Source organism: Emericellopsis atlantica (genome assembly GCF_019669845.1).
Source record: "Emericellopsis atlantica unplaced genomic scaffold F5Z01scaffold_37, whole genome shotgun sequence".
Taxonomy (NCBI): domain Eukaryota; kingdom Fungi; phylum Ascomycota; class Sordariomycetes; order Hypocreales; family Bionectriaceae; genus Emericellopsis; species Emericellopsis atlantica.
In genome coordinates, this window is record NW_025764739.1 from 148,561 (window position 1) to 176,490 (window position 27,930).

The following is a 27,930-nucleotide window of genomic DNA, read 5'->3' on the forward strand; positions in this document are numbered from 1 at the left end:
GGGGATGATGGGACTGCACCGGCTGGAGGAGGGTTGATTGTCTTTGAAGTTGATGATTGGCTTGGTTGACGACAGGACAGGCAAGCTGGTTGCTTCTCAGGACACTCCTAGGCGTCTCGAATACTGTCTTGGTGAGAACAAAGACAACAGCTGCTTCCACGAGTCCTCTGAGATAGAGGTGCTGTGAGCAGTCAGACAGAGCGTACGGAGTAGAGGGGTAACTTTCTCGAAATGCTGGACTGGAGGGAGGGGGACTGGACACAGAGAGTGGCAGCCAGCAACAGCGGGAGGAATGGGGGTGGGGACAAGCAGGGATGGGGCGTCTGCATCTCCAGGCAGCGCGCAGGAATTGATTGGTATAATTGTGCTTGACAAAACCTCCAATCGTCGCCTGCTGCGTATTCCACACTGCGTACGGAGTAGTGCTGTCATTACTGCCCGCTGTGTTGCTGTTGTGCTTGCCAGCGTCTTGTCGTCACGCGTGTGAGTCAAACCCGCGCAGACGGGGGGCATTACAATTCAAACCCCGGAAAATGACGAGTGAGTTACTAGCAAACAGCCCAGCAGTACAAAATAATAGACCAAAGTGCGTAGCGCCTGGTACATTAGCACTAAGGAACTGACTGTCAATGACTACTTGAAATTTGAGCGCAGTTAACTGAGCACTAGGGATCAAAGTATCCCATTTTGGCACACAAACAGGTCCCTGATGAGCTCAGGGTCGCTTTCACACACCCCTCCACGATGGATCCCGTCTCCAGTCGTCGATCCAATTCTCTACACGTACAGCGGTACGTACGCTGGCGCGTATACACCAATGCCTCCTGTCGAAACGTATCCCCATTCGACGAGCCAAATGTGCACCAGCTGATCAGGTGCCATTCTCTCCGCTGATAAACCTTCCAGAAGAGAAGCCATATCCCAACCACCTGGGGTCTGGCCTGTTCAGTGAGGCGGGTGAGCCATTGAGCGAACGACTGGATAGCGCCCAGGTCTCAAATCCTCAAGCACTCGAGCCCAACTGTGGAGTCCAGTCGATGCATGGCCTTCCCTTCCGACCCGGCACGTCTACGTAGTACGGTACCACAGTTCAGTGCCAGCGCGCGAGATGGCCTCAGACTTCTGAAACACCCGCTGGGCCTGACAGGGCTGTCTCCAAGGCCATGTGTCCTCAGAGATATACTTAGACTCCTGAGTCACCTTTCGTTTTAGAGTTGTCACTTTTGGCGACGGTGACAATGGGGCGCCTGGGCTGGTGCCACGATCACGTCCCCAAGGGCTTGCATGATGTTGCTCCACCATACCCGAGCCCGAACAGGGGTGTCCCGAACGGCGGAAAGCCAGCGAGACGGCACGACCACAGGGAAAATGCCATGTCGGACACGCTCAACGTGAAGATTTGCCATCTCCTAGCCGTTCCCGTTCGTGCCCGATGCATCAACGGCAGGGCTTGTACCAGTCGAGGAGTGAGTGTCGGGTACCAATGGCACGACGTTCAACGTACACGACAGTCGCATAGTGGCGAGAAGCAACGCATGGTAAACTGATGAAGATTCATCACGGGTTCGAACAGAGTAATAAGACTTGTTGACTGACGGTTCAGCAAGCAGAGAACGACGCAGTTCTGCGTCCGCGCAGGTGCAGCTACTAGCTAATTAGCCAGTGCTCAGCTACCTGTAACCCTCTGGTGATGCAGTCGTGCAGGAAAAGTACACTCGACGCCAGCGCATCCTCTTTCCTATAGGTGGCAGCAACAGCAGCAGCAGCAGCAGCAGCAACGCAGCCCGTCAGTCAGTCAACGCTCGACTCATCGTTCCCGCGCCTTGTCCTGATTCCTGATGACTCGACGCTGTCTCCCACCTTCCCGCCCTCGGCTCGTGTCCCGTTTATGACTTCAACCCACCAAGCTGCCCCATCCCGTCCGTTCCCCGGCTCACGACCGGTGCCCCATTCCGGACGCTTCGGTACGCCGGCGCAGAAGTAGGGGAGGAGAAGACCCTTGGCTGGCAGCCAGTCACGCAAACCACTCAAGATCAATGCGTCGACATGTTGATCGCGATGGCCGCCCTCGAGTTGACCACCTTCAAGATGTGCTCTTGGAGTGATCGTCATCGGACAAGAACCGTGCTCCAATTGGGGCAAGAGACGTCTTACACGATCTGGGTTCCGCATGCGCAGTACGCTTTCGCGCATTGCACGTCGTGTCTCCGCGATCAGCCGTGCGCTCATCATCGCAGCAGCAGCTGACAGACATGTTCCCTTTGTTCACTGCAAGTCAATCGTTTCCCAAACAAGATTGGCTGCATGCATCTGGACGGTCATTGGCAACCTAGCCATAAAGCCGCAAGCAGACGCATTGACGCATGCGCAGGGTTCACGGCCTTTATATTCGTCCTCGAGGGTCTCGGAAACCCCACAAGGGCGCATGCTGGCGATAAGATCCGGCCGTCAAGGGCGGCTGCCATTCGTTGACGACGACGAGTCTGAAAAGAAGGCGTCCATCAACGTCCGCCGCGACCCAGTCCTACGAGTGGTAGCGTGAGGCTCGCCACCCTCTTACACAAAATGCTTCTCGGTGCAAAGCACAACGGACAGAATGTACGCTTCGTTGACAGTGGACGAGTGAGCGCATAATGGCATCGATTGACTAGAGCAATGGTGGTTCTCAGTATGCGGACATTTTGGGCCCCTCACCGCCATTTCGATGGCGACAACCACCGAGCATTGGTCCCACCATCACCACCTTTCAGCCGCCGCACGGGGTGGTACCGATCGCTCACACAGCTCCCCCAGATGTGGGAGGTGTGGGGAAAACGCTTGTCTTCCTTTGATGCGCATCACGACAAGCGCATCGCAACGCGTACGACTCCAGGCTTCTCCGTGTGAGCATGCTTTATAGAAGTGATGCGAAATGTTAGGCGAGGTCGCCTGTTATCGTCTCTGCGCCCTGATAGGCCCCCATGGCCGTGCGCTCCTCAAAAGTAAGACACAATATCCATGTCCGCCACAACCGGGCGATGATCCGATATGCGAATTTGGTCGTCGAAACTGTTGGAGACGACGCCAAAGCTCGTAATCACCGCTGTCCGGGGCTCCTGCACAAACAAGAAATCAATACGTTTGGGCCATTCCGTCGGCTCTCCAAAGCTGGTGTACGTGAGGTGGTTTCCGTAGTGCTGGTCCACGGGGATCAGACTTGCAATGTCGGACATGCCTGACCCGGGGGCTGTCATGGTCTTGTATGCGCCGTCATTGGGCGTACTGTTGAAGTCGCCGCCGATCAGAACGACGGCAGGTTTGATGTCACTGTCGTGGCTCCATTCTTTGGCAAACTGGATCAAGAGCTCAGCACTATGCTGGCGCGCTTTGACACCAATGTGATCGAAATGCGTGCTCATCACCACAACCCGTGTGCCTCTGGTCTTGTGCACAAACTCGCCCATGGTGACTATGCGGTTCAGCACAGCATCCCAGCCCTTGGATGGCTGGTAGGGGGTTTTGCTCAGCCAGCGTGTCTCGCTTCGTATGCAGGACCAGATGCCCGAAGGGTAGAAGATGGGGGAGAACTCGCCATCCGTCTCGCCCGTGCCGCGACCTCGCCCAATGTGAGACCAGTTGGAGCCCAGACGTGATTGGATATCAACTATTTGAGAGTAGAGGCACTCTTGCAGGCAGATAAAGGGGCTTTCGTGGCCTGCGGTGAGGAAGTTGAGTTGCGTGCACAGCTTGGGGCATCGCACGGTCCAGGGTCGCTCGCCCAACACCGGCGATTGGGTGGCATATCGGATGTTGTACGAAATAGCTCGCAGCGGCTGGGAAGTTCGGTGTCCCGGCTGTGCAGCATGGGATCGAGACGGTGCAGCTGCGGTGGGAAGCTGCGTCATGACGAATGGGCTTGACGCGTCCAGATGGCGTGGGAGTGTAGAAAGGGTACGAAGACGATCAGAGCACCAATTGGACGGAGATTATGAAGCTTGAGCGTGGTACGTAGGAGATTCAGACAGCACTTGAGTCTATCTCCTCGCCGCGGTGGAATGGGTGGGCAGTTGATGTGATGTAGTTGTTCTTGTGGTGAGACGATGAGATGGAAAGGGGGGTGAGTATATCACGTGATGCTATGTCTATGACAGTGAAGAAGCGGGGCGGCGGACACTCACATCTCATTTCATCGTCGTTCACTGGCAAATCTCAACGCTGGAACCTTTCATGGATCACTCGCAGCTCAATTCTTGCCATCAAGACGCAACATTAAATGCTCATCTGGCTCTTGATTTCAGCCATGTCATGGAGTCCAACCACCTCAAGCGTTCACTCCTCTGTCCTGCTTGGAATCTGATCGGACAGGTTAGTATCCGCTAAATTCCCCGCCATCGAGCGCGTGACAGCCTTGCGGGCCGTGGCCCGTGGCCCGTAGGAGACGGCAGGACTAGGCTTCAATTGCAACAAAGCCTTCAACTCAATCGCAAAGTGTCCGTGTCGCGGGTCAGTCGCCCAAACCACCGTGACATCAAGCAGGAATGTACGTATCCGCTGCATGCTGAGATCCGACGGCCTATTTGCTCCGGTACCAGCCTGAATAACTGCCATACCTGGTACTGGCAAAACGAGCACCTTGCACGCTGGGAACATCAAGTCCCGCACGGCATGCTGAGAGTGCAGATTTCCTTATCATCGTGGTCCCGTGGCTCGATCAAGTGCGAGACCATTCCAAACGATGGCGCTTCAACTAGCGCAACCCTCGAGGAATTGTCGTGCGATTTTGACATAAGCTCACTACTCTATTCCAAGCCCTATTAGCGGTCTGGACAATAATGGGCAAAAGGTGATCATCATTTCCAGTGCTGCTCACTCTACATGGTGCGCGTACCGGGACGCGTCAACCGCGAGCTCTTTGGAGGGCCGGGCGCCACCCTTCTGCAAGCCTCAGATGACCACTCCGCCGGAGACGTTTGGTGCCTTGGCAGGCTCGAGCAGTGTCATGGATGATGTTGAACTTCACAGCATGCGGACATGCAAGGCACGCTGCACGCATCCCAGTGCTCAAGACGCAGGTTCAAGAGGCTGGAATACTTCCGATCCAACGAAGATTGCTCGATCCAACATTGGGATCATGCAGATGGCATTCTCATATGGGGAACCGGCATGACCATGGACTTCCCCAAGTCGATGGGGGCTCCGAGTCACCACCCACCACGCAAGTCTGGGGCTCGGGAGTCAGATGGTCCTGGAGATGGTGGCATGCCTGTCTCAGCTTACGAACGTTGGAGCGCTGGAATCAAGCACTATTGCCCAGCCTCCGCCTCTTATCTTGGACTTGCGGCCCATAATTCGCCATGCACTTTGGGGCAAGGTCGCATAATGTCGTATTTCGCGAGGCTGCGGCCTTGTTTTGGTCGCAAGCAGGTGGTAGGAGGCGACTTCACGTGGGTGCAGTGCGCCTGTCTTGGCATGTCGATGACCACCATATCGACTCACAGGGCTTCACTCTGCAGCCTGACTGTGACAGACCTGTCTCACGCATGGCATCGGTAGCCTTGCGCCATTTGATTGCCCGTGACCACCGATCAACAGGCAGCTCTATAAGAAGTCGACAGCCCCCAATAGGGATGCCTTTTTATCCAGTTGCTTCCTTTATTGTGGCAAAACTCCCTTTGTCTTCTTAGACAGGCTAATCTGGTCTTTGCACCATCACCGCCTCTTCTGGTGTGCCCAGCATTCACTGTCCAACCCAAGACGCCCATTGTGGCTCTGTGGAAATATTACCGGAGGCACCGCCGTTCCGTGCCTCGCAGACCTAACCTGCATCATCCGCCATTATTAGCCAACGACATGCCTGCTGAAACCGAAATGAGAATCCGGAGGGACTCATGGCCTCCTACGCAACTGTGGCTCGAGACCCCTCGCAACAAAAAGGCTAATGAGCCTCGACCACTACTAGATGATATGGACGATGACCCCCTGACCTACTTTCTCACACCAACGCCAGACGGCGACGGCGTAGACTATGGTGCAGATTTCGATGCTGGCATCGAGGACCCCAACCATCCGACAGAGATGGTCCGCAGCGTCAGCCCTTCGACATTGGAGGGTCTGAGCAAGCCAGACCGACCTTCCTCCCCCGAGTGCGACTCTGGCATGACATCGCCAGATGAACATGATGATGACGAAGACGAGGAGGAAGACTACATTCACTGGTCGCCTCTGAATTCGCGACTCACATCGTCCAGGGATCTCCACATTGATGGCCTCAGCCGCGCAAAGAGCCCATCATTCGGCCGCAGTGCCAATGGCCTGCTATCGCCACATTCTTTTCCGGCACCTACACCTCGGGGACGGTCCCCTGGAGGTCGTCCGCGCAGCAGCAGTCTTTCCCTCCGACCAGGTCATCTCTGGCGTATACCCAGCCCGGACGTCTGGAGCATCGAGGAAGAGACGGAAGAGGAGCTTCAGGATGCGCAGCAGCCGGACACGCCCGTGAAGAAGAATATGAAGCTGGCTGCAAAGCCAAAGAAGAGGGTCAGGTTCATACTGCCCCCCAGGGACTAGAGGTGATGCATGGGCGGAGTTTAGGCGTTTTTTTGGTTCGCATGATTCACATTGCATCGGGCGGCGATTGATCTTTGATTTCTTTGTTACCGCATAGGGGTGGTTAATAGCATGGGCAGGCACATTATAGTGCTGCTGTCATTAGCATACGCATACGTACTGGCAAAAGGGAAAGCAACAGCATTTTCAGTTCATGATTCTTCTCGTCGTACTGAAGCCAGGCTGTCAAGTGTCAACTGCATCGTAATAAGCTGAGACATGCGTGGCGTGTGGCACTGATCAGAAGACCCTCTGTCTCACCTCGGGTGAATGCGGGGGATGGTGTTCCTCGTGCAGCGATAGCCAGCCGCAATAGAGTCGGCTGTGGGAGGGATGGCGAGGCTGAAGTTTTAGACACTAATTAGAGCGATCCAAGTCGAGGGAGGCGTGTTGTGGACTATTATTGTTTAATCCCTGGTGTTGCTTGTTTTTAGCCACGATCACAGGGCAGGGAGTTGAGTCAGGGTTGTGTTTCTTGGGCAGATGTGCAGCTCGACGGTGGATCCCGGCCGGGACTTTGTTTGCCAATTGCGTGGTAAGAGGGACGAACAGCTCAGCATTCCCGCCTGCAATGTATAGCAGCCAAGGATCTAAGGACCACCGCTTTTAATGTGTTCCGGATCATGTCCAGCAGCCGTGAGCATTGAAATATTGAAGATTAACAACTGAAGGCATGGAAGAAGTGTATGGCAGACAGCACCGCCTTTCACTCCGATTCCTAGAAATAACACCTGATTGGTCGATCGACGAGGCCCGCGTCGGGCCCTGCTAGCGGCGAATGAGGTGCATGCGCAGCCATCAGTCTAACCAACAATGCCAGGAAGTGTGTTGCTCACAGTCTCCGCTATTGGTTGTTGACGCGGCCGTTACTGTGGCATCCGTCGGCCTTGTTGATGAGCGTGCCCAATCTGCAGTTGACCGTACCGTACCGCAGCCAGGCCAAGCTTCGATGGCCCTTGTCGTTCTCGAGGCCTCGACAACTTCATCTCACCACCTCGTCACCTCGTTCATCACGTCACACCGTCCCGAGCTGGCTGTCATTCTTTCTGCAGCTCGCTGAACCGACCTCCCATTCTTAATTGTGCCACACCACTCCGTACAGCTCCTATACATCGCGACTGGACCCGATCCCGACTCCATCCCTCCCGCCAAACATCCCACCTCGTCGCATTCCAGCCGCTCATTATACTATCGCGACCCTACCCAGTGTTGGCGCCGTGTTTCGCATTGCGTCAATCCCACATGATACAAAAAATATTAAACAGCATGAAATTATAAAAGCAGCGACTCCAACGAATCACAAGAATATCTATCACCCAGATGGCTGCCGAAACGGACGTCTCGTCCGACCCCGCGACCGCGACCTCGAAGCCACAACCTGACGCGCCTTCCAAGGATACTCCAGATGCGGTCGAACAGAAGGAGCAGCCCAAAGATGCTCCGTCAACCCCCACGCGACAGGCCACTGGCCATGGACATCGCCCCCGATCAAACTCCAAGAAACCTGAACCACCTACACTCCTTGCCGACTTCCTCTTGGGCCGCCCCTCACCAGCTCGCCTCGCTGCCGAGCGTCAACGTCGCCAGAGCGTGGAGGCTGTCAAGGCCGAATTACGGCATGAGATGCGCCAAAGCGCTGTCAGGAGAGTCCAGCCACCTGGGGGCGTTCGAGATCGCGTGAAGGCATGGCAAAAGGCGAATGCAGCAGTTAAAGTCGCACCCACACCAGACGACGCAGCCACCGAGCCGACTGACGTGGCCTTTGACGGGGAAGAAGGTTTCGAAGATGTCACCGAGGAAGACAGGATACGGATCAAGATGCGCAAAAAGAAGAAGAAGCCGCCCGTCGTGGAATACAAGGTCCCGGATGAGACACCCGCCAGCTCAGAGGGTACGCCTGCTCCAAAGAAGAGGGTGGTTAGCGACGAACACTGGAAAAAAGTCAGAGAGCGGAAATCACCACCGAGGAAAAGGTCGCCGGTACGGAAAATATCCCCACGAAGGCTATCGCCCAAGAGGTCACCCGCGGGTGCGCAAATACCCAAGAATTTCACCCTACAAACCGCCGCTGGCGCAAATGTGTCCAACCGGGTGAAGGCATGGGCAGACAAGGTCGAAGTGCCAGATACGCCTCCGCCCCGCAGCCACCGTTCGGGCAAGTCGGGGGCCAGGAGTATCATCTCAGACGTTGATTTCAGCGACATTCGTAGTGAGGATGCCACTTCAGCTAAGAGCCATGGTACAGTGCGTCTGTCGCTTCGCCACAAGCGCAATGGGTCTGTGCCGGCGGACGGAATCAGGGTCAAGCCTGTGCGGGCGAAGAAGCAGGACGACGATGGGATCCGCATTACCCCAATGAACTCGGCCGTGGACAGCGACTCCGAGATCAAGGTGGAGAGCGAGTTATCCACGGAGCTCACCGAGTCTACTGGCTTGTCCCGATCAAGAAGCAAGACGCTTCCGTCATCGCCGCGACCACCAATGTCTGCACTCGATCGCATAGAGGTGATCGAAGAGCCGTCCGAGCTTTCGCAAAGTACGGGCCAGGACTTTATCGAGGTGATTGAAGACATGGAATCTGCCTTGAGCGTCCCAGCCAAGGCCCGAGGCAAGGGCCAGGCCAGACAGCGCTCTCAGAACCACAGTTCGAAGACTCAAAAGCAAGAGATGGATGACGAATCAGCGTTGTCGCCTTCTCAGCTTCTGGGCTCTGATCTTTCACACAAGTCACTGGCTGACATCCCCGGAGAGATTCCCTGGGGCCATTCAGCATTCAGCGAGCTGGATCTACCACTGAATGGACCAGCACGGAGCAGACCCAAGCAACCAAAGGCGCCAGAGCGCACGGCTAGCCTCAACGTCTTCAAAAAGGTTATGCAAGAGGGCAAGAAGATCATATCCGAAATGAACGAGCCGCCTCGTCCGACGGCAGCGAACAGGCCGCCAAACATAGAAAATTGGCTTCATGATACCGTGGACCCATTCGTCGAAGACAAGGAGAACAAGACAAGCGCAGTCGAAGAACCAGTCAAGGAACCAAAGACCAAAGACCGAACTCCAGAACCGATGCCACAACCAGTCCCTGACCAGTCCTCAAGCCAACCGACCCCTGAAGCTAAACGGAAGCCCCGGACAGATCGCAAGTCCTCTCACGACACAGGCACTAGTGGCCATTCTCGTACCAAATCAGAGTCCATGCGTAGCGAAGATACGTCGTTGCCTTCAACTAGCCTGAACGACGTGACCCCGAAATCCAAAACGTCATCTGATGGTCTCAAGCGACGGAGTGCCATCCGCAATTCGTCAACACCCACCAAGCAGGCAAAGCGTCCGCTGTTGGGCATGCTAAAGGATGCCTTCTCCGGAGAGTCTGTGCAGAGGATACCCTCGTTCAACTACCAAGGCCAGGAGGAGCGGCGCTTTGAGGACGATGAGTATGACGACGACGGCATGACCGAGGACCGCACAATGTCTGGGTACGAAACCAGGTCAAGCTACCTGTACGACGAGACGCCCACCACCTCTGAATTGAGTCAGGAATCAACAGAGCAAGCGCCTAGAATGGCCGGGCCCAGGCTCAGGCCTCCAACGAATGGCAACTACGAGCTATCCACCATCATGTCGGAAGAGAGCTCCAGCGCCATGGAGTCAGATATGACTTCAGACGTGTCACCATCCACCCTGACTCAGTCCACTGTTCTTACAAAGGATAGCAACCTTTCACGGGACAGAAGCAAGAACGTGGCTACGCCTGGCCTCAAAAGGAGGTTGACCAAGCACTCTGACTTGGTGTCGGTGCTGTCCCTACCTGACGACAGGAGCATCCCAGATTCCATCAAGAGGTCAAGGCCAAGCTTGCGCAAGGTACGAGGACACAGTGATCAGGTCACTCCAAATGAGTTGTTGCGAGAGTTCAGCGACGATGAGGGGCTCTACATGCGAGAGCTCAAAACACTGGTTGATGGCGTTGTTCCCGTACTGCTCTCACAAGTTGTCAATGATGTCAAGACAGCTGATATTTTTGATCAATCCACGCAAAAGCTTGACGGGCTGTCTGCTGCTGTCGTGGGCATGGGCATTGCATTGGAGAAGCTACGCAATGCCCACAAGAAAGCGCCGCACCACGACCTCCGCCGAATGGCGCACTGGGCACACGGCGTAGTTCCCATCTACAATAACTATCTCAAATCATGGCGCCTAGGCTTCCAGGATCTCATCGTCAACCTTGCGCCTGCTGCCGGCGTGCCAGAGGACGAGGACTCGCTACTCAACGCCATGCCGAGGAACGAGCACGGTGATGTCCTCAACGAAGATGGCGAGCGGGTGGATGTTGCCCACTTGCTGAAGAGGCCCTTGATCAGGATCAAGCACATGGTCAAGCTGATCAAGTGTGTTGACTCCATCATGCCTTCAGAAGACACCCATGAGCTGCTCAAGAACTTTGAAGAGCTGCAGAGCAAGTCGCGGCGCAGGTACCGGGAGGAGACTGCCCGGCTGACAGATGAGGAAGCAGCGCGAACAGACACGACGCGCGCTCGGGATCTGAGGACTTTGGGCGCCCTGGACTACATAGAAATTGACCAAAGTCTCCAGGTCAACGCCAAGGATGTCTTCTCGCTGGATCTCGCCCACTCCAATGGGCAGCGCCTGGAATGCCAGGTCGAGCTGGTACATCGCGACAACCAGCAATCAGCAGGTGACAAGGGAGACTTGCTTATTCGCGAGACCGGCGACCATGGGCGTGCCTATCTCCTCTTCCCGCCTGTTCTCATGGGCAACCTGTCTGCGCGTACAGGCGAGGGCAACAACGATATGGTTCTGATGGTTCGAGGCATGCACCACGGAAAACCCTGGCATGAGCTCCTCACCCTCACTTCCGACAGCGAAGACCAAATTCTGGACTGGCTTGACATTCTACCACTATCGCCAGTGCCCCCCAGGGAACCAGAGCCAAGCGTCGTTGGCGAGGATGAGGAGGAAGAACGGAAGGCCGTCGACATCCCCTTTGGCGCTCGAAGCATCCGCAGAAAGGGGGGGAGATACGGTGATGCGGGACCAACGACGCCCACGAGGTCACCCTCGTCAAGGCAGCAGCGCAGGCGATCCGGTGTTACCACAACACCCCCGAGGATTGACGAAGAAGAGAATGAGGAAACAACGCCTACGCAGAACGACTACCGCCATCGCCCAAGAAGCCGCGGCCATGATCGCAGCCGGCCCCTCCACGAAGGCATGCGACCTGATCCCCTCACGCTACGTAAGCATGAAGACGCTCCACCAATGGTGCCCATTCATCGCACGCTTAGTCCATTGCCCTTGGGTGAGTCAGATGGCAAGAAGGCTTCCATCAAGCCCCCCGCCGAGCTCAAGAAGCAGGGCGATGGTCAAATCAAGCGTCGCGGGTCTTCGCCTCTCAAACACGAGTACCTCCCATCCGACGAAGCTTCACGGTCTGGCGTCTCCCGGTCATCGCATTCCGAGGACGACTATACAGAGTACTCTGATGGCAGTGTATCCGAGCTGGATTCGGACGAGGACGAAGACGAGCTGGAGCGGATCGATGTACCACAAACTGAGCTTGGCGTCAGCATTCAAGAAGCAGCGCCCATCGAGTCCGATCTGAGCCTCACGCCATCCAACTCGGCTTCGCAGGCTGGATTGCATCGGGTGAGAGACGAAATCCCTGCAGAGCCAAGAGCCGAGGCGCCCGTCGACCAAGTCCAGCGCTTCATGGCGTCTATCAGTCAGTGGAGCGACAGTGGTGTATGGCGAGACGTGACCACCGCGCCCTGTGCCATCGTCGTCCGAGGCGGCATGATTGAGGCTTACCCGTTCCAAGCCGTCGGCCCAGGCGAGAATCCAGAGAATGCGCGACCCATGCTTGCGCTGGACCTCACCCCTCTGGTTCTCATTCGACACAGCACGGTGATCGATGTGGAAATCCGCTCGGCAATGCTTGATCACTGCACAATGTGGAAGAACGAGTCGAGCGGCGGCAACTTCAGGTTCCGATGCCACAGTGGGCCGGACTGCTTCAGCTTCTACATGGCCGTCCACCACGCCCGACTCCGGAACCAGAAGTTCATCCAGCTCGAGACCGAGAACAGGTTCCGTAGTTTCGGTCAGAACCAGGCGCCGGCCACCAATGACGGGGACGCCAGCTCGCGACGCCGCAGCCTATTCGGTAGGAAGAATAGCTACCGCAGCTCGATCCGCGCGCCGCCCCAGTCGTTCGATGGTGCTAGCACGACACCATCGTCCAACGCATCCGCCAAGAGCTTCCTGAAGAGACTGTCAGCGGCAGGCAACCTGACCTTCAACCTGGGGAGGTCCTCGGTCGACAAGCAGAGCCGACCCGGGAGCGTGCGCAACAGCCTGTACTCGTCGTCGTCGGCGAGCAACACGCCGCCCCGGTCCCCGTCCATCAGCGTCGAGAACAGCGGGCACAACATCCCCGGCAACTTCAATGCGGAAAACATACGGATCCGACTCCACTTGCTGGCCAGCGCGACAAAGTGGGAGGACTACGGCAACTGCAGTCTCCAGATCCGTCGGCCCCCGCCCGGTTGGCACCAGGCCCTCCGTGCCAACCACGGTCTGGAGAAGCGGGTGACGGTGACGACGCTGCCCCGCAAGGAGTCTGACGCGCCCAAGATCATGCTGGACGCGGTCTTGGGCAGCGGGTGCTTCACGCAAATGGGCAGCCGCGGCATCGTGTGCGGTGTGTGGGAGGAGGTCCGGGACCAGGATGGACTGGTGGGCGGCGTGCCCGCCACGGGGGCGACGGGTGGTAATATCAAGAAGTGGTGCTTCCAGTGCGCGAGCGCGCCCGAGGCGGCCTGGGTGCTGAGACTGGTGCACCAGGAGGTGATTAGGGTGTGAGTGAGCCCATGGATCTCTCGGGTGTTTTCTTTTTCTTTATTTTTTTGTCTTTTTGGCATGCAGTTTCCTTTGTCACGATGATATCCCCCTGCTTTTCGGATGCATATGGTTGCAATGGGTCGTATATATGGGTGGGAGAGGCTGCTTATTATAGACGGAACGGCGCACGGATAGGGACGAGGGAGATTTGGAATTTCAGCCAAGCGATGAGTGTTTACGTTTTGAACGACATTTATATATATATATATACTGGAGGTGGAATGAGCATGCAATCATGTCCTGTCGATGATTCTCAGTGTCCGCCGCCGTTGATGTGAGTATATCATACAAGCCGTGCGTGCTTGTTGGTGATCATGATGTTGAGAAATGACCCAAGTATAGAGCCAAAGTAAGGAAAACAAAAGTCAAGTCGCTATCCCAGGTATCCGGCATCCTCTGCCTACGTATTCATACAACCGCAACAGACCCATGGAGAGAGAGGCCACCTATGTTCCTCCCTGCGGCGCGACAGGACGCCCTCCATCCACGAGAACCTGCTCATCGTGCCTCTCGCCAACCTTGCGCCCGTGCTCGATCCTCTTCCAGGTCGTAATCTTGGCCTCGTTGGCGTCAATTTCAAACATGCGCAGACGACGGACGTAACCGCCATAGCCGCCGTAGCCCCCGAACCCGATGCCGCCGCCGTAGCACATCCACAGCGCGGGGGTCTGCTCCTCCTTGTCGGCCTCGTCCTGCATGGAGAGGGCGCAGTACTCGTTGGCGTGGTCGTGGCCGGCGCTGACCATGACGACGTTTTGCTCCACGAGGGCGTCGCGGAAGCCAGAGTTGTACGTGGGCGCCGTGACGCCCTCGCGCCAGGCGCCCAGGCGGGGGTTCGTGCTGTCGAGGTATTCCTGGAGCGGGATGTGGATAAAGGCAATGTCCATGTGGCGATGGGTATACTCCTTGTGCTTGGCCTTGAGCTTCTCGGCCGTGTGGCGGAACCAGTTGATCTGCGAGGGCTTGATCCAGTCATACCCAGGAAAATTGCGCTCGTCTGGGGAGTAGGCGTGCGTGTCGAGCATGTAGATGGACAGGGCGGAGTGGTCCGACTTGCCGCGCGCCAGGACCTCAATATAGTAGTTGCCCACGCCGTCGACGTCCTCGGGGCCGGCGAGGGAGAGGGAGTAGGGCAGCGACTCGAGGATGGCCATCTGGGCGGCGCGGGACATGGACTTTTCGTCGTCGTGGTTGCCAAAGATGCAGGCGTAGGGGATGCTGCGCTCGATGAGGAGTTTGGCAAACTTGTAGATGGCCGATGGCGCATCGGGGGAGGTGTCGCCGTTGACTTGGTCGCCGCTGAGAATGACGAGGTCCGGTTTCTCCTCCTCGAGCATCTTGGCCATGAATTCGAGAGTCCTCGGATCGGCCTCGCAGGGGCCGTTGTGGTACTTGTCGGGGACCGCATCGCGACACTTGCCCACGCCCGTGCTGAGGTGGAGGTCAGCCACCTGCATGATCCGGAAGCGCCCGTTATCGTTGAACCTAGGTTTCGGCGGCTTCTCTACGACATGGGGCCCTCTTCGGACGGTGAGGTGAGCGCTGAAGTGGTTCTCCGTGTTGAGGAGTAGTGGTGTGCCCACAATGGTCCAGTGCCCACGTGCCTCCACGGCATCGTCTCCAAAGACAACGTCCACATCCGTAATGGCCTGGTTATCGTCGCTCGCCTTGTGGCTCATGGAACGTTTGATCCATATCCCGGACGGCCGAGCCTCCCACTGCTCCGAGGCCCCGGAGCCGCTACCCGGGTTGAGGCGTCCGACTGTCACGTCCATCACGACACTATCGCCTTCGATCAAGTCTTCCTCCCTCTTCCGGCTGACAAACAGATAAGCGCTGCTTGTCCATGATTTTCCCAAAAGCAGATCCTTTTCTACCCGTGTCCATTTCTGCTTGTCCAAGTTGCATGACGAGAAGACGTTGACGCTCGAGCATTGTGCAATCGTAACGTCTGTCACCACGAGACCAGGGTGGTGCGTGGGCATGTGAGCATGTAGCGAGTTCGGAAGTACGCGGTAATTCCGATCGAGGACGAGAACGAGAACGAGGGTTGTGATGAGGGCGGCAGCCGCCTGGAGCAGCGTGCGCACGATGCGGCGCGTCATTGTGAAGACTGGTGGGGAGCTGGTGGTTGCCGAATGGTGAGTCGAGTCCGCGACAGGCCCGCGCGGGCTTCGTAATTGAGTCGAAGCAGCTACGCAGGTACAAGCATGTTCGATGGAGATTTATCAGGCTGATGGTCGTTTATCGCATCGCACAGCGTCGCTGTCGTTGTGGCTAAGCTGATAGCTCTGGTGCGACGGGAGAAGCGGTAAGTCGACAGGTGGACGATCGTTGGGTGATTTGTCCGTGTGGTACCCTCGTGGAACTCCACGAAGAGATGTCTGTACAAAAGTGCTCGACTCGGCCGCAGGATGGTTGTTAATAGTATCGATGGAGGTTTGATGTGAGAAGATTCGAGATCAGAAACAAGATCAGGGTCGTGGAAACCTTAATGGGAATAGATCTTGGGGTCCGCTGGTGCATTCCTCTGCGCGAGACAGGGGGCGGATCAGTGGGTCGTCCACTACGACGTGTCTCCGCACTCTAACTTACTACTCTCTTCACCTTAACTATTACTGTTATTAGTAGGTAGGGGTAGACTAGTCGAAGCAGCGATATCTCGAGTAGTCCTGGCGTCGTCGTCTCGTCCCTTCCATTCAGGAGTACCGACGTCTTTCTGCCGGAACGAGTAGCCTGCGCCCACAGTCTAGACTTGCGATGAAGATGGTGATATTGATGGTTGAGATCTCCCTTCTTGCCTTCGAACTTAAGTGGCACGGTACGGCTGTGCTTGTGAGTGTTTACTCATGGAACGTGTTTTGGTAAAGACAACGAACTGTTTGTCGTGTTCAAACATGGGGGCTCTGCTGTGGTTTGTAACATATCAGTTGGCGGTGATCAAGCCCTCACTGATCGTCACATACCAAAAGTCGTAAATTATATTCAGAAATCACAGACAGAATATAAGATATAGATAATATCCAGGCAAGAAAAAACACACCCACCTCCTGACTTACGAGCCCGTGCTCAATTGGAAACGACTCCCACGAGATCCTGTAGGGTAGCCGCTCGCCACGTCCGCTTGTCGCCCCTCGACTGCGCGAGGTGGTCCGTGCGTAAATCCTTCCAAACTGGGCAGCTAGCTCTGCAGACACCGAAAGATGCGACAGGAGGCTGGGGGCTCCCTTTGAACGACCTCTACTAGTCTAGCCTTCTCCAACCCGACATACATCACCAAGTATTCACGATCGACATCGCCAAGAAACCACACTTAACTACCGGTATCAATATCCCCTTCACGAAACGCCGACGTCAAGCAACGTGTCCATATCCGAAACACGTCACGCAGCTGCGCGTCCCCTTGTCGCAACCATGGCGACCGACTACTTCACCCTCAAAGTACCAGAGCTCAAGAAGCTCTGCTCAGAGCGAGGTCTCTCGCCAACGGGAAACAAAGCGGACCTGGTCGCGCGTCTCAAGGAGCACGACGAGGCCAATGGCGCCGCCGAGCCCCAGAGCAAAGAGAAAGAGTCAAACCAGGAGGCCAATGCTGACGGTCAGTCGCGGTCCGCACTCAACACCCCAAGGACCCCTCAGCTAACATCCCCCACAGCCGCGCCAAAGGACGATTTGATCAGCTACTCAGACGACGAGGCGCCTGCTGCCAAGCCTGCGCCTGCTGAGGCTGCTGCCACCGCCGACGCCGCGACTGCCAACCCCAGTGCGCCAAACCCCGAGGAGACCAAGGTTCCTGAGGTGGAAGCAGCCGCGCCTGCGACTGAGGAGGCGAAGCCCGAGCCCGTGTCCTTCGCTGCCGGTCTCGCTGCCTCGTCCGCGTCCGACGAGGCGAAGAAGCGCGCCGACCGCGCCAAGCGCTTTGGCATCGAGGAAGACGAGGAGAAGAAGAAGCTCGCCGAGCGCGCGGAGCGATTCGGCGTCCAGGAGGACGCCGTCAGCGGACTGGACTCTGCGCTTCCTGACAGGCCTCTGAAGAGGGGACGTGGGAGGAACGCCGAGGCGGACAATGCGCGACCCAACAAGCGACAGAGCCAAGATCGCAGAGGCGGGCGACGGGATGGACGCCGGGGTGGCGCTGACGTCCCGACGGGCAACAAGCCTGCGCCGGCCAAGAAGTCGAGCATTCTCGATGATCCCGTCGAGAAAGCCAAGGCGGAGAAGCGCGCTGCCAGGTTCGGCGGTGCTTAACATTCATCCGGTCATCTTCGGCCCATGATTTGCTACACTAGGTATTAATGACAATGATTAGGGAGAGGCGCACTCGCACACGACGAGATACGATGAGTGTACACTAGGGTAGCGGAATAGAGGAACACGGCGTCTCGGCGACTTTGCGTTCACCGTGATGTGCCCCCTTCGTTGACATTGATGCGGCGTGTGTCGTCACAGTCTTCGATCACGTTTATCGAGCGTGCGAAGGCGGACGCGGCGTCCGTAAGGAGCATGGTGCACAGCGAGGACGTAGCTGAGCTCATCAGACTTGGAGATTGTCGTCACATGGTTGAGCCCAAGCTGGTCCCGTCGCGGCCGCCTTGGGGCCATTGATCGGGGCCGAGACGATCTCCCCGGTCTATTCGGGCCTAGCAAGGTCATGTGTTGCGGGCGAAGCCGTCATCGACGGGAAGATCCTCAACGGGGACCTATCTAGTGTCGTTGATGGGCGCTTAGGCTGGGGGATGAATGGTTGGACACGTTGACAGCGGGCTACGTATGAGGCATTTGCAAACTACACAGTCATACATGCGGTCTGCAAAGATAAGTCTCAAACCTCGGACGAATCTGAAGCCAAGTGCTCGCGCTCAGCTACAGTCTGGCCTCCCTTGCCGAACGACCTGACGTCCGAGAACCAAAGGATCGTGTCAAAGGTCCCGTGACCTCGACGATAGGATCAGGAGTCGCATCGCTCGCTAGAGCTCTGAGCAGGTGACCAGTCTGCCGTGCCGCCTTTGGCCCCGGTGATATAATAGTTATTCTGAGCCGCCAAGATCCGTCCCAGGCCCGCGTGCGGTCCGGTGCGGCGCGCGCGCGCACACACAATCGAATCGCTCGCGTCTATCTCGCTTGACGACGGGAGTGGTGAGGCCCCAGCTAGCCACGGCTATGTCTCTAACCAACCGACGACACCACCTCACTGCACGTGAGTGGTGCTCAATGTGAGCACAGACGCAATGGTTGTCCCATCTAAGGAGGAGAAGGGTGATTCTTCTCACGACGATTCGTCGTTGGCGTTATCCTGGGCGGTTTCTGGGGGATGACTGCTGGCCAATGAGCAAGGCAAGACCCTGGATCATCAAAATCGACCCCTGGTCAAGGAGGGTTGACTGCCGCGGAGGGTGTTGGGTCCCTTTGGGAGACCTTGCTATCGCCAAAGAAAGTGATATCGAGTTGTCATTATCGTGAGGCTTTGGAAGCAGTCATCTGAGCATCTTCCAGAGGCCATGTTCAAACTCTGAACTGTCGGTGAGGCAGAAGAACGCCATCGTCATGCCTTGGAAGGCAAAGTACCGATACTTCTGGGCCCGGGAAAGTGACTTGACAGGGATAATTCGATGCCCAGCATGTCGAAGCCACAGAGCCTCATGACCTCAAGCCACAGGACGTCTGCCACGTCAAGCCTCAAGTGTGGCGGAGTCCGCCATGCCCAGGAAAACGTGCATTGTCGCACCGGGCGCAGCCTGCAGAGACCTCAGCTGGACCAGGTTTTCGTCCAGCGACAGCGATCGTGCAGTTGTGAAGATTGCGCATGATTTTATGCAAGCTATTTTGAGAAAGTTTGCCTCTGAGTCTGTCTTGCTGTACACTGGGACAGAGGCGATCCAGTCCTGTAATGCCCTGGACCAGGATTGCATGCGGTTGGCCTGAACAACGATGGACCTGAGATACGATTGTTGCACAGCATGAATATCGATTACCAACCCGACGCGATGGTCCATGTGGTGTGGAAGACCTGCAGCTCAGAGGCACGAAATCGATGACTGGATCCCAGCAGGCTTCCTGGTGGTGGTGTTGAAGGCGAGGTGCCTCGACTGTGGCTGAAGGGCTGGCCAATTGTGACTGGTCCTAATTCCAGGAATATCTACCAATTACATGTCACTGAGGGCAACAGGAGCTGAGCCTGGCGAATCAGCGCATGGGAAATTGATTCTTCGGAACTGGCCTGGCCTTCTTGGTCGTACTTTCCTCATCGTGTACTGCACGCCGCAACAAACCCAGCGCCCGCAGGCAGCGAGATGATTCCCAATGATGTAGCAAAGCACCAACACGACAGCCTTCCACCGCTCTCATTGCACTTGAGAGGAATATCAAAGAGTCGTCATTCTTCAAGTTGCCCTGCACGACGCCCTCATGGGAACCATCAACTCGCAAGCGCCGGGATGTGGTGGCTGGTGGGCCTTGGTCGTCGATCCGCGGATGGGAGTCAGACCTGCAGATTCGCAAGCAGAGAGCTGCCGTCGAGCCAGTCAAGCCTGACCTGTCGGATTCGTTTACTCTGAGACCTGCTGCGCACCATCCTGGACGCGCACGCGGACCGGCATCGCCCGCCAACAAGCTGGCTTGATAGTCTTGTATAGTACCATTGCCTCGCGAGGATAGCGCACGACTAACGACTAGCTAGACTCGAGGATGGCCCCCATAGCCCGCTCAATAAGCATGTGCCCAAGGTGACACCTCTAATGGTCGTCAGGAAAGGGCCGCTTGCCGTCGACGGCTCGACCCTAGGTCCACTGACACGAGAGATAGACAGACAGAAGAGGCACAAGAGGCTGGACGCGCGCCGCATCCTTACCAAGGCGGACCCCACCAAACAGGGCGCTTGTCGAGGGGCCCCCCCTCGTCCATCCGCCAATCCCTCCGGGCCATGGTGCCCAATTGTAGCCCTGACCAGGTTGCTCTTCGTTCTTGTTGGACGAGTCGACCATGCAAGTCCTGGAGGCGACCGAACTGGACGAATCCCACATCGACGGCTCTGCATGAAGCATTGGCGACTCCAGATGTCGAGATGCGTGCAGACTGCAGATGTATTCGTCCCCTGGCTGCAACTACCAGGTACTTGCAGCTCCCCGTCGAGGGCGACACGGCCACTCATTGTGCAGCAACCTCAGTCTCCTGTGCGTCTAAATACTATAGCGTACGCCTCGCGAGGCCCTCTTCTTCTCCTTTATCATTGTCCCTTTCGTATATCCGATCCCCCGTGGTGCCATTTCCTTCTCTCTTGTTCTTGTCTTCCTCGTTTTCTCAGCCAGCGTCGTTTTCGTGTAACCCCTCTTGGTGCCCGGCGTGCGTCAATCACTGCAGGATCACACTATCGGCCATCCTCTACAGACCCAGCCCGGCGCCAAAAGACCTCCCGTTCAGCCCTCCACTACCTCGAGCCAGCACGGTCTCGGCTTAGTGTTTGTGACGACGTTACAGGGGCCCTTTTAGCCACGGCCGAACGCTAGACAACTACATTGCTATCCTCGTTCACGCTCGCCTCACGTCCTGGCTTTTGCTCTTGTTGCGGTCTCAGCAATAAATCATCCTTCTGGTGCGTGGATGTCACTATATCGATGATTACTGCTGACCCTCTCAGGCTTGACATGACTATATAGGCTCGGAGGCATGTTGGTGACATACTACGCTGCTGGTGGACAATCATGGCATCCCTCAGAACGGGATATGGACTGCCCGCCCGACCTAATGATGGGATACGAACACGGAGACCGAGTGACACAGGCCAGCCTGGGAGCATTCCCAGACCGGCAAACAGGGTCGTGACCACCGCGCAGGACACAAATGCACCCGTGGCAATGTCATCCACGTCAAAGTTGCCGAGCAGAGTACCCCAGCCTACATCAGCACCGCGACAATCTGGAAGACCGGCTGCGGCACGCCGTCCCTCACTCGAGCAAAAGTCAGCATCATGGGGATCAACAAGCACCAACCCTTCCAACCGTGCGGGCTCGCATGCTCAGAGCGGTTCAGGATCGTCAACGTCGAGCAGATCCCACGACAGTAACCAGGCAGCCCCCCGACAGCTGCTGCGCCGGAAGCAGTCATCAGTGTCACAGATAGCACGGCCTGAGTTGCCGCCGCAGAACTCCTACCCACCGCCTCTCCGGACCAGAGAGGCAGTCGACTCCTTGTCTAACCATGCTAGGAAGCCTTCAACAGACAACACGATGTTGAGCCAACCTAAGGAGGAAGGGTTGGGGCAGCGAGTAGGACTGGGACAATCGCCGGTCATCTACCCAGAGCTCGACCGCTACAGGCACCATCAGCAATCGGCAACGTCAGAGCAAGTCTTCGAGTTGCCTTACAAGCTCTCGACACAAGACCTTCCGCCCCCTACACCTGCTAGCCTTTTGTTCTCGGGGAGCAGTAGCCAGCTCAGCGCAAGCCCTTCCACAAAGTACTCGGAATCCCCCGGCCCTGGCTCATACAGCCGTGACACCACTCCGACCTCAATGTCTTCCCAGTCACCCGGGATGGTATCCTCGTCGCGCTTCTTGGGCCCCAAGCCGCGACAGCTCAGCCCTGCCTTGACTCGACCTCCAGTCACCCGAAGACGAGCCGGCAGCATCCCCAGTGATATGGACTCGATGGGAACAGACCCTCAAGGCTTGGCTGCTGTACGCGAGTCGACCAACTCGTCATCCTCCAGCTCGACGGTGAAAGATGGTGATCGGGGCACTAGGGATAAGAAGTCCATGACAGCCGTACCGCCGCCGGTACCCAACCCGCCGCCTCGCAAATCCTCGCAGAAGTTCCGAAAGAACAGTTCTGGCGAGGTCAAGACAACCATTGTCAAGCCAAGATCAGGGTCTACGGGCAACACCTCATCACAGAAGTCTGCGGGCCCCCCAACCCGAGATCCGACGTTGCAATCGCCAACCAAACCTCCAACACCTCGTCGACCAAGCCGCGATGGAACCCCTGACATTCATTCGCAATTGCTCGGCCCGGCCCCAGTTGTGCACAGCAACCTGTCATCTACGTCGCTTCCAGCAGAGGGACGGCGTAGCGAGTCGAACGAGCTCAGGCCTACCCATGTTCGCACCCGAAATGCCTCCATATCCCAGCTTCCAACAGGCAAGGCCTCTACTTCGTCTTCAAAGCCAGCAGAGCCTAGCAAAGCCAAGGTTCCTGAGCCTCCACGACCGGCAACCCGCACGCCCAGCCCCAATGTCGGATCGTCTTTTCGGTTCCCATTCTTTGGACGGAAGAAGACCGCAGCTCAGAGTCCACCCAAGGAAGCCAAAGAGAAGAAAGCCTTGCGGAAGGGACCGGCAGCCGGCACTGGCCACGAGGGCTACGGTCGCTTTGGCGCCGTGAAGCGACGAAGTGGCAGTAGCAACTTGTCCAGGGGCATGGCGGGCACTCAGTCATCCCAGGAGAGCCTGGTCAGCAACGACCCCTTTTTTGCTGATCGCTTGAACCCCGTCGTTATCGCCGGGGGCGAGATTGTCGAGAATCGTAACCACAGTTCCGAACTCAGCAGGACCACAAGCGATCTGAGTCTGCCGCGCCCTAGCACCGACAGTGCCAACCGTACGACAATGTGGCCATCCCCCAATCTTCGTTGCTCGCCTTCACGACCTGCCACCCGCCGTCCGTCAGACAGTAGTGACTCCGAGGGTCCCCGGATGAAGCCCACATTGGCCTACCGTCGGTCAATTCAGCGCCTGGGTACATCCCCCGAGAATCCGTTGCGTCTACCTCAGCCCATCAACACTGGCAGCAAGGCCTCTTCGCCCATGACCAGCTTTGATACAAGTATCATGTCAGATGACTCGCACTATGAGATGCAGCGCGAGGTCCTGCGAGGCCGTGCAGCCGCTCAGCCTGTGCCGAAGAAGCTCGTGAAGCGTGAACGCTCGCCTCGCAAGTGGAATCTGTTTGGTCGATCGCAGAAACAGGCAGCGAAGAAGGCGGATGCCGTCGTCAACGCTCCCGCCTCTGAGGCGGAAAAGAAGCCGCCGGCATTCTACACTTTGATGGACAACTCGGATCCTGACGTGGCTGTCGAGGCTGATATTCACGACGTCTTGCGCAATGCTGACATTTACGTCCACACTCCTCAGCACAGCACAGCGGAATTGTCGTCTGCCGGAGTTCGAACACCGGAACCAGCGCCAGCACCAGTGCCGACAAGAGAGCGCCCGCCTGCTGTCCGGGCACAAAAGGTCTTCCACGATCCGGTCGTAGAGGACAAGCAGCCCGAACCAGCGGTTGCATCGCAGCCTCGACCTGCACAGCCGGCGACCTTGCGCTCTGGGCGCCCAAGCAGACTGCAGCAAGTTGGCCGGATCCCCAAGGTCGTTAGCAACCGGCAACCCGATCAGTCTCCCAAGAGCTTTTCCAGACCGTTCCGAGCCAGCCTTCAATCCGCTCCTCATCCTTCCGAATACCTAGACCCCGAGTATATCGCCAAGGGACCCAGTCCTCCGCAACCATCCTGCTCGACGCCGGAACTGACCATGGAGGCTTCCACTGCCGAGACGGCGGAGAGCGTGACGAATGTGTCCTCTTCTTGCGACTCACAGGCCAGGGCCTCCAATGAGGAAGAGTCTCGGGAGTTCTTGCGCTTCTCACCACGCAAGAACTCTGAAGGTACCGTCGATACAAGCTCCAGCTCTGGCATGTTCTCTCTCGGCGTGCCCACCGCCATCATCCCACGCCCGGAGGATCCTCCTGCGGAAGATGAAGTCTGGAATGAGTTTGATGATCTGCTCGGCGAGGACCAGCCCAAGCAGCCGGCCTCGGCCACGTCCTCCCGAGGCACGCCGTTCCACCTCGAGACATTTCAGTCCAAGCTCAGCAAAGAGAAGCCCATGGAGTCGCCGACTCTGGCTGCCGATCGAGTCGTCTCCTCCCACTCGTTGGCACCCACTGCTTCGAGCTGCTACAGCGCTGACATGACGGAGCGCATTCGCAATGCCTTCCAGCCGCACCCCAGTCCGCCTATGGAGCCCGAGGTCGACGAGAAACAGCAGCAAGACGAGATCAAAGCGCCAATGTCGGTTCCCGCCCGCCCCCGCAGGAGCCTGTCGCCTATTGAGGAGCGCAACTCGGTCAGCAGCTGCAGCTCCTCTGAGGACGGCACGCCTCTCGCCCAGGTCAACCTGCGCGTGGGATCCATGACGGTGAGCAAGTGGCTCACCTTTGGCCACGTGCTCTTTAGCGATGTACGCCATGAGCTTGTGGCGGAGGATGGCTCCCAACACCGGCGATCCATACTCGTCATTGACGGCCTGGGCAACGACGACTGGTCCTTCTACGCCGCCGAGACGTACCCCAAAGCGACCTTTTACAACCTCTCGCCACGTGCGCCGCTACCCACCGAGGCCGCGTCGTCGCCCAAGAGCTTTCCCCTGAGCCCACCGAATCACCACCAAGTCCAGTACTTTTCTCACGATGAGAAGTTTCCCTTCGCCGCGCAGAGCTTCACCTCAGTGGTGTACAGATTCCCTGTGGCGGCACCTGAATCTCACTACCGCAACATTCTCAGCGAGGCTCGACGTGTCTTGAAGCCCGGTGGTTACCTAGAGCTGTCGATACTTGACGTTGACCTCAACAACATGGGTACGCGTGGCCGTCGCGCGGTGCGCCAGCTCAAAGAACGCATCCACGCCGCCGACTGCGAGAAAAGCCTGGCCTCAGCCTCTGATCTGCTCGTGAAACTCATCGCCTCGGCCGGTTTCTACGACGTCAAGGCTGCGAGAGTCGGCGTACCTGTGGCCAGTCCCATCACCCGGGGCCATGGCAGCAGCATCAAGAAACATGACCGCAAGGCAAACAAGGGCCAGCCGAGCTTGTCTGACATGATGAGCGATGAGAGCGCCGGCGCCGACGAGAGCATCACTAAAATGGTGTCTCGTGTCGGTCGTTGGTGGTACTCCCGGTGCTACGAGAGCGCAACGTCCGAGCCTACGTCTCTGTGGAACGACAAGGCGCTCCTGAGGGAGTGCGAGGAGCTGGGCACGAGCTTGAAGCTCATGGTCTGCTGCGGCCGTGCTCCCGAGCGCGTCCTGAGCGTGTAACATTCCGCTTCCCAACCCCCCCCCCCCCCCCTTTTTTTATCTTTTCTTTACAGATTGGAAGAAGTTGGCGCAAGCCCACATACATATATACAAACAAACTGATCTACAGAAAGATCAGCGCATAGGTTGCTAGTCAGCCTCGCACGCATCTTGCTTGCTACATCTGAAAGGGCTCACGCCTGCTATCACGACGACAGGTTCTTGTTTCTGCATAGCGCTTGCTTCTCCTTCTCTTCTTCTTCTTCACTGGCGGGCGGATGGATTCCGTTCACTGGCGGCTTGGTCCTTCACTTGGAGAATTCTTGGGACAGGTTTTGGCGAAATATTGATAATGGACCGCCCTCTCTGGAGGGATGCAATGGCTGGCCCCTTGCACTGCAGTGCAGGCAGGCCTCGGATGGATGATGATCACGAAAGGGCACGAATTATGATGGCATTTTCCGAAACAACACTTGCTGCATATTGGCATCGAGATACCCTGATTTAAAGTAACGGCAAGACCAGTCAAATGTTCCAATGATGCTCTATTATTTTATCCTGTCCCTTGCGATTTGTACATGTAATCATACAGCCTGTGCTTCAACTCTCCGCACCTTGATCAGCCTGATGATCCTCCTCGCTCAAGCCACCACCACCGCGAACCCTCCTCATCTTGCGATACACCCCGACAAACCCACCGCCAGCCACCCTTTCACCCACGAGCGGCCTCATGATCTGCACCAGGGGTGCCCCATCATCCCGCCGCTTGGGTACCACCGTCTTCACCTTCCACGGCCTCCCGCCCTCCTTGCCCATGACACCATGCTCGTCCGACGAGTCCGTCGGCAGCTCGACCACACGATCCTGCACGAGCGGCTGTCCCGTCGTGCTCGACCAGGACTCAAAGCTCGCAATCTGCGAAATACTCGGTGTGAAGAGCGTCAGCGTCGCGTTGACGTGCATGCACCGGATGAGCAGCTCGGCGTACTCGGACGCCGTGGGCAGGTCGAGCACCACACGTGACAGGAACGGACGTCCATCACGCTCCTCCAGACGCTGGGTGAGATACTCTGGGATGAGGCCGGCGTGGAAGTCGATGTTGGGGAGGTACATGCCCCTCTTGAAGCCGTGGATCATGGCGTGCGCCGTGTGGGTGTGCTTGGGGTTGCGGTCGAGGGTGTGTAGGATGGCGCGGCGGCGGGGGAGGTAGGCGTCGGCGAGCGACTTGGCCGCCTCGGGAAGAGGCAGAGAGGCAATAGTCGTGGTTGCGAGGCGGGATGCGAAGTTGGGGGATGTTTGGGATTTGGGGTCTTGGGTCGAGGGGGACGGAGGCACAGCGTCTTCTGCTGCTGCTGGCGCAGTCTGCATGTCTCCCTCTGGCGACGATGAAGTGCCCAGCGCAGAGACTTGACCAGCGTCTCCCTCTGACAAGATGTCCTCACCATCTTCTCCTTTGCCCTCATCGACACGCCCGGGCCTTTCCTCCCGCTTAGCCTGCGCGACCTTGCCCACGCCACTTCGCGAGAGCAAGGCATCAAGGCTCAACCTGGCCCCCGCTATACTTTCACGCAGCTCCTTCGGCAGCCCCGGATTCCCAGCATGCAGTGCCTTGGCGATGTGCACCGTCAGACTGCCCGCGCCCGTACCCGCCTCGAACACTTCGAAGGGCTCATCGCATGTCTGACCATCGTCCTCAGGGTCCGGCCTCTCCACGTTGATGTCCATCAGATTCACAATGGTCTGCGCGTCGGCCGGGTATATGGGGACCGCATGACGCGGCGCGTGGACGATCGATCGCGGAAGCGAGGGGGCGTAGAGGACGACGTCGAGCCCTGTCGAGTCCTTGACAATGTCGAGCACGCGTCGCCCGATGATGTTGACATGGGGGATGCGCGCGCCAAAGTGGAGTTTGACAGACTTGTCATGGGACGACTGGAGAGGATGCGATAGACGCCATCGTGCCTCCTTGGGACCGCGTTGCTTGAGAAGGACGACGTCGTTTTCTGGGATGGCTGATCAGCTAGGAGGTTTGCGCGGCGGGAAGTAGTGTGCTATTGGGAGGTTGAGCTACCCTCAAAGATGAAGTCTGACGTCAATGTGCGACGGTCAGACGGTATGCGAAAGCATAGTCGCGAGGATATGGACGATATTGACGTGCGAGGGCGCATTTTGCAAGGGACTGGACGTCGTTGCATCGAATCCGTCGCGCGAAGCCCAGAAATTTTCGGTATCATCTCGGGGTTGGCTCGGTAATCTCTTCACCGAACACCGAACACCGCCGCACCATCCACATGCACTTCACTTCGAGCTTCCATACAACTTACGAGGTATTGGGGAGTAATTATATTGCAGTGAGGATCTA

General features: G+C 57.2%; 7 protein-coding genes across 7 annotated transcripts; 4 read left to right on the top strand and 3 right to left on the bottom strand.

Annotated features, from left to right (window-relative positions):
- Positions 1–2,931: 2,931 nt before the first annotated feature.
- F5Z01DRAFT_375593 (Endonuclease/exonuclease/phosphatase) lies at positions 2,932–4,075 on the bottom strand. Its single transcript, XM_046259371.1, has one exon. The coding sequence runs from the start codon at positions 3,882–3,884 to the stop codon at positions 2,976–2,978; it is 909 nt and encodes a 302-aa protein (XP_046114344.1). The 5' UTR covers positions 3,885–4,075; the 3' UTR covers positions 2,932–2,975.
- Positions 4,076–5,681: 1,606 nt separating this feature from the next.
- Positions 5,682–6,786, top strand: F5Z01DRAFT_375543 (uncharacterized protein). Its single transcript, XM_046259370.1, has one exon. It carries the CDS (start codon positions 5,830–5,832, stop codon positions 6,544–6,546), a length of 717 nt encoding a protein of 238 aa, XP_046114345.1. The 5' UTR covers positions 5,682–5,829; the 3' UTR covers positions 6,547–6,786.
- Positions 6,787–8,177: 1,391 nt separating this feature from the next.
- Positions 8,178–13,715, top strand: F5Z01DRAFT_666410 (uncharacterized protein). The gene has a single exon (XM_046264228.1). It carries the CDS (start codon positions 8,209–8,211, stop codon positions 13,465–13,467), a length of 5,259 nt encoding a protein of 1,752 aa, XP_046114346.1. The 5' UTR covers positions 8,178–8,208; the 3' UTR covers positions 13,468–13,715.
- Positions 13,716–13,952: 237 nt separating this feature from the next.
- F5Z01DRAFT_629659 (Metallo-dependent phosphatase-like protein) lies at positions 13,953–15,611 on the bottom strand (the record flags this gene model as incomplete). The annotated part of the gene is made up of 1 exon (XM_046261674.1): positions 13,953–15,611. The coding sequence occupies one exon, from the start codon at positions 15,609–15,611 to the stop codon at positions 13,953–13,955; it is 1,659 nt and encodes a 552-aa protein (XP_046114347.1).
- Positions 15,612–16,920: 1,309 nt separating this feature from the next.
- Positions 16,921–17,754, top strand: F5Z01DRAFT_677864 (uncharacterized protein; the record flags this gene model as incomplete). Its single annotated transcript, XM_046265401.1, has 2 exons — positions 16,921–17,104; positions 17,162–17,754. 2 exons carry the CDS (start codon positions 16,921–16,923, stop codon positions 17,752–17,754), a joined length of 777 nt encoding a protein of 258 aa, XP_046114348.1.
- A 3,449-nt stretch (positions 17,755–21,203) lies between these two features.
- On the top strand, positions 21,204–25,589 carry F5Z01DRAFT_629620 (uncharacterized protein; the record flags this gene model as incomplete). Its single annotated transcript, XM_046261670.1, has 4 exons — positions 21,204–21,501; positions 21,574–22,598; positions 22,665–23,690; positions 23,790–25,589. The coding sequence occupies 4 exons, from the start codon at positions 21,204–21,206 to the stop codon at positions 25,587–25,589; spliced, it is 4,149 nt and encodes a 1,382-aa protein (XP_046114349.1).
- Positions 25,590–26,093: 504 nt separating this feature from the next.
- Positions 26,094–27,736, bottom strand: F5Z01DRAFT_683951 (S-adenosyl-L-methionine-dependent methyltransferase; the record flags this gene model as incomplete). Its single annotated transcript, XM_046265893.1, has 4 exons — positions 26,094–26,132; positions 26,232–26,801; positions 27,081–27,580; positions 27,640–27,736. The coding sequence occupies 4 exons, from the start codon at positions 27,734–27,736 to the stop codon at positions 26,094–26,096; spliced, it is 1,206 nt and encodes a 401-aa protein (XP_046114350.1).
- Positions 27,737–27,930: the final 194 nt, after the last annotated feature.

What these genes read in the sequence shown, in the direction of transcription:
- F5Z01DRAFT_375593 (XM_046259371.1), bottom strand. Translation starts at nt 3,884, where the DNA reads ATGACGCAGCTTCCCACCGCAGCTGCACCGTCTCGATCCCATGCTGCA.
- F5Z01DRAFT_375543 (XM_046259370.1), top strand. Translation starts at nt 5,830, where the DNA reads ATGCCTGCTGAAACCGAAATGAGAATCCGGAGGGACTCATGGCCTCCT.
- F5Z01DRAFT_666410 (XM_046264228.1), top strand. Translation starts at nt 8,209, where the DNA reads ATGCGCCAAAGCGCTGTCAGGAGAGTCCAGCCACCTGGGGGCGTTCGA.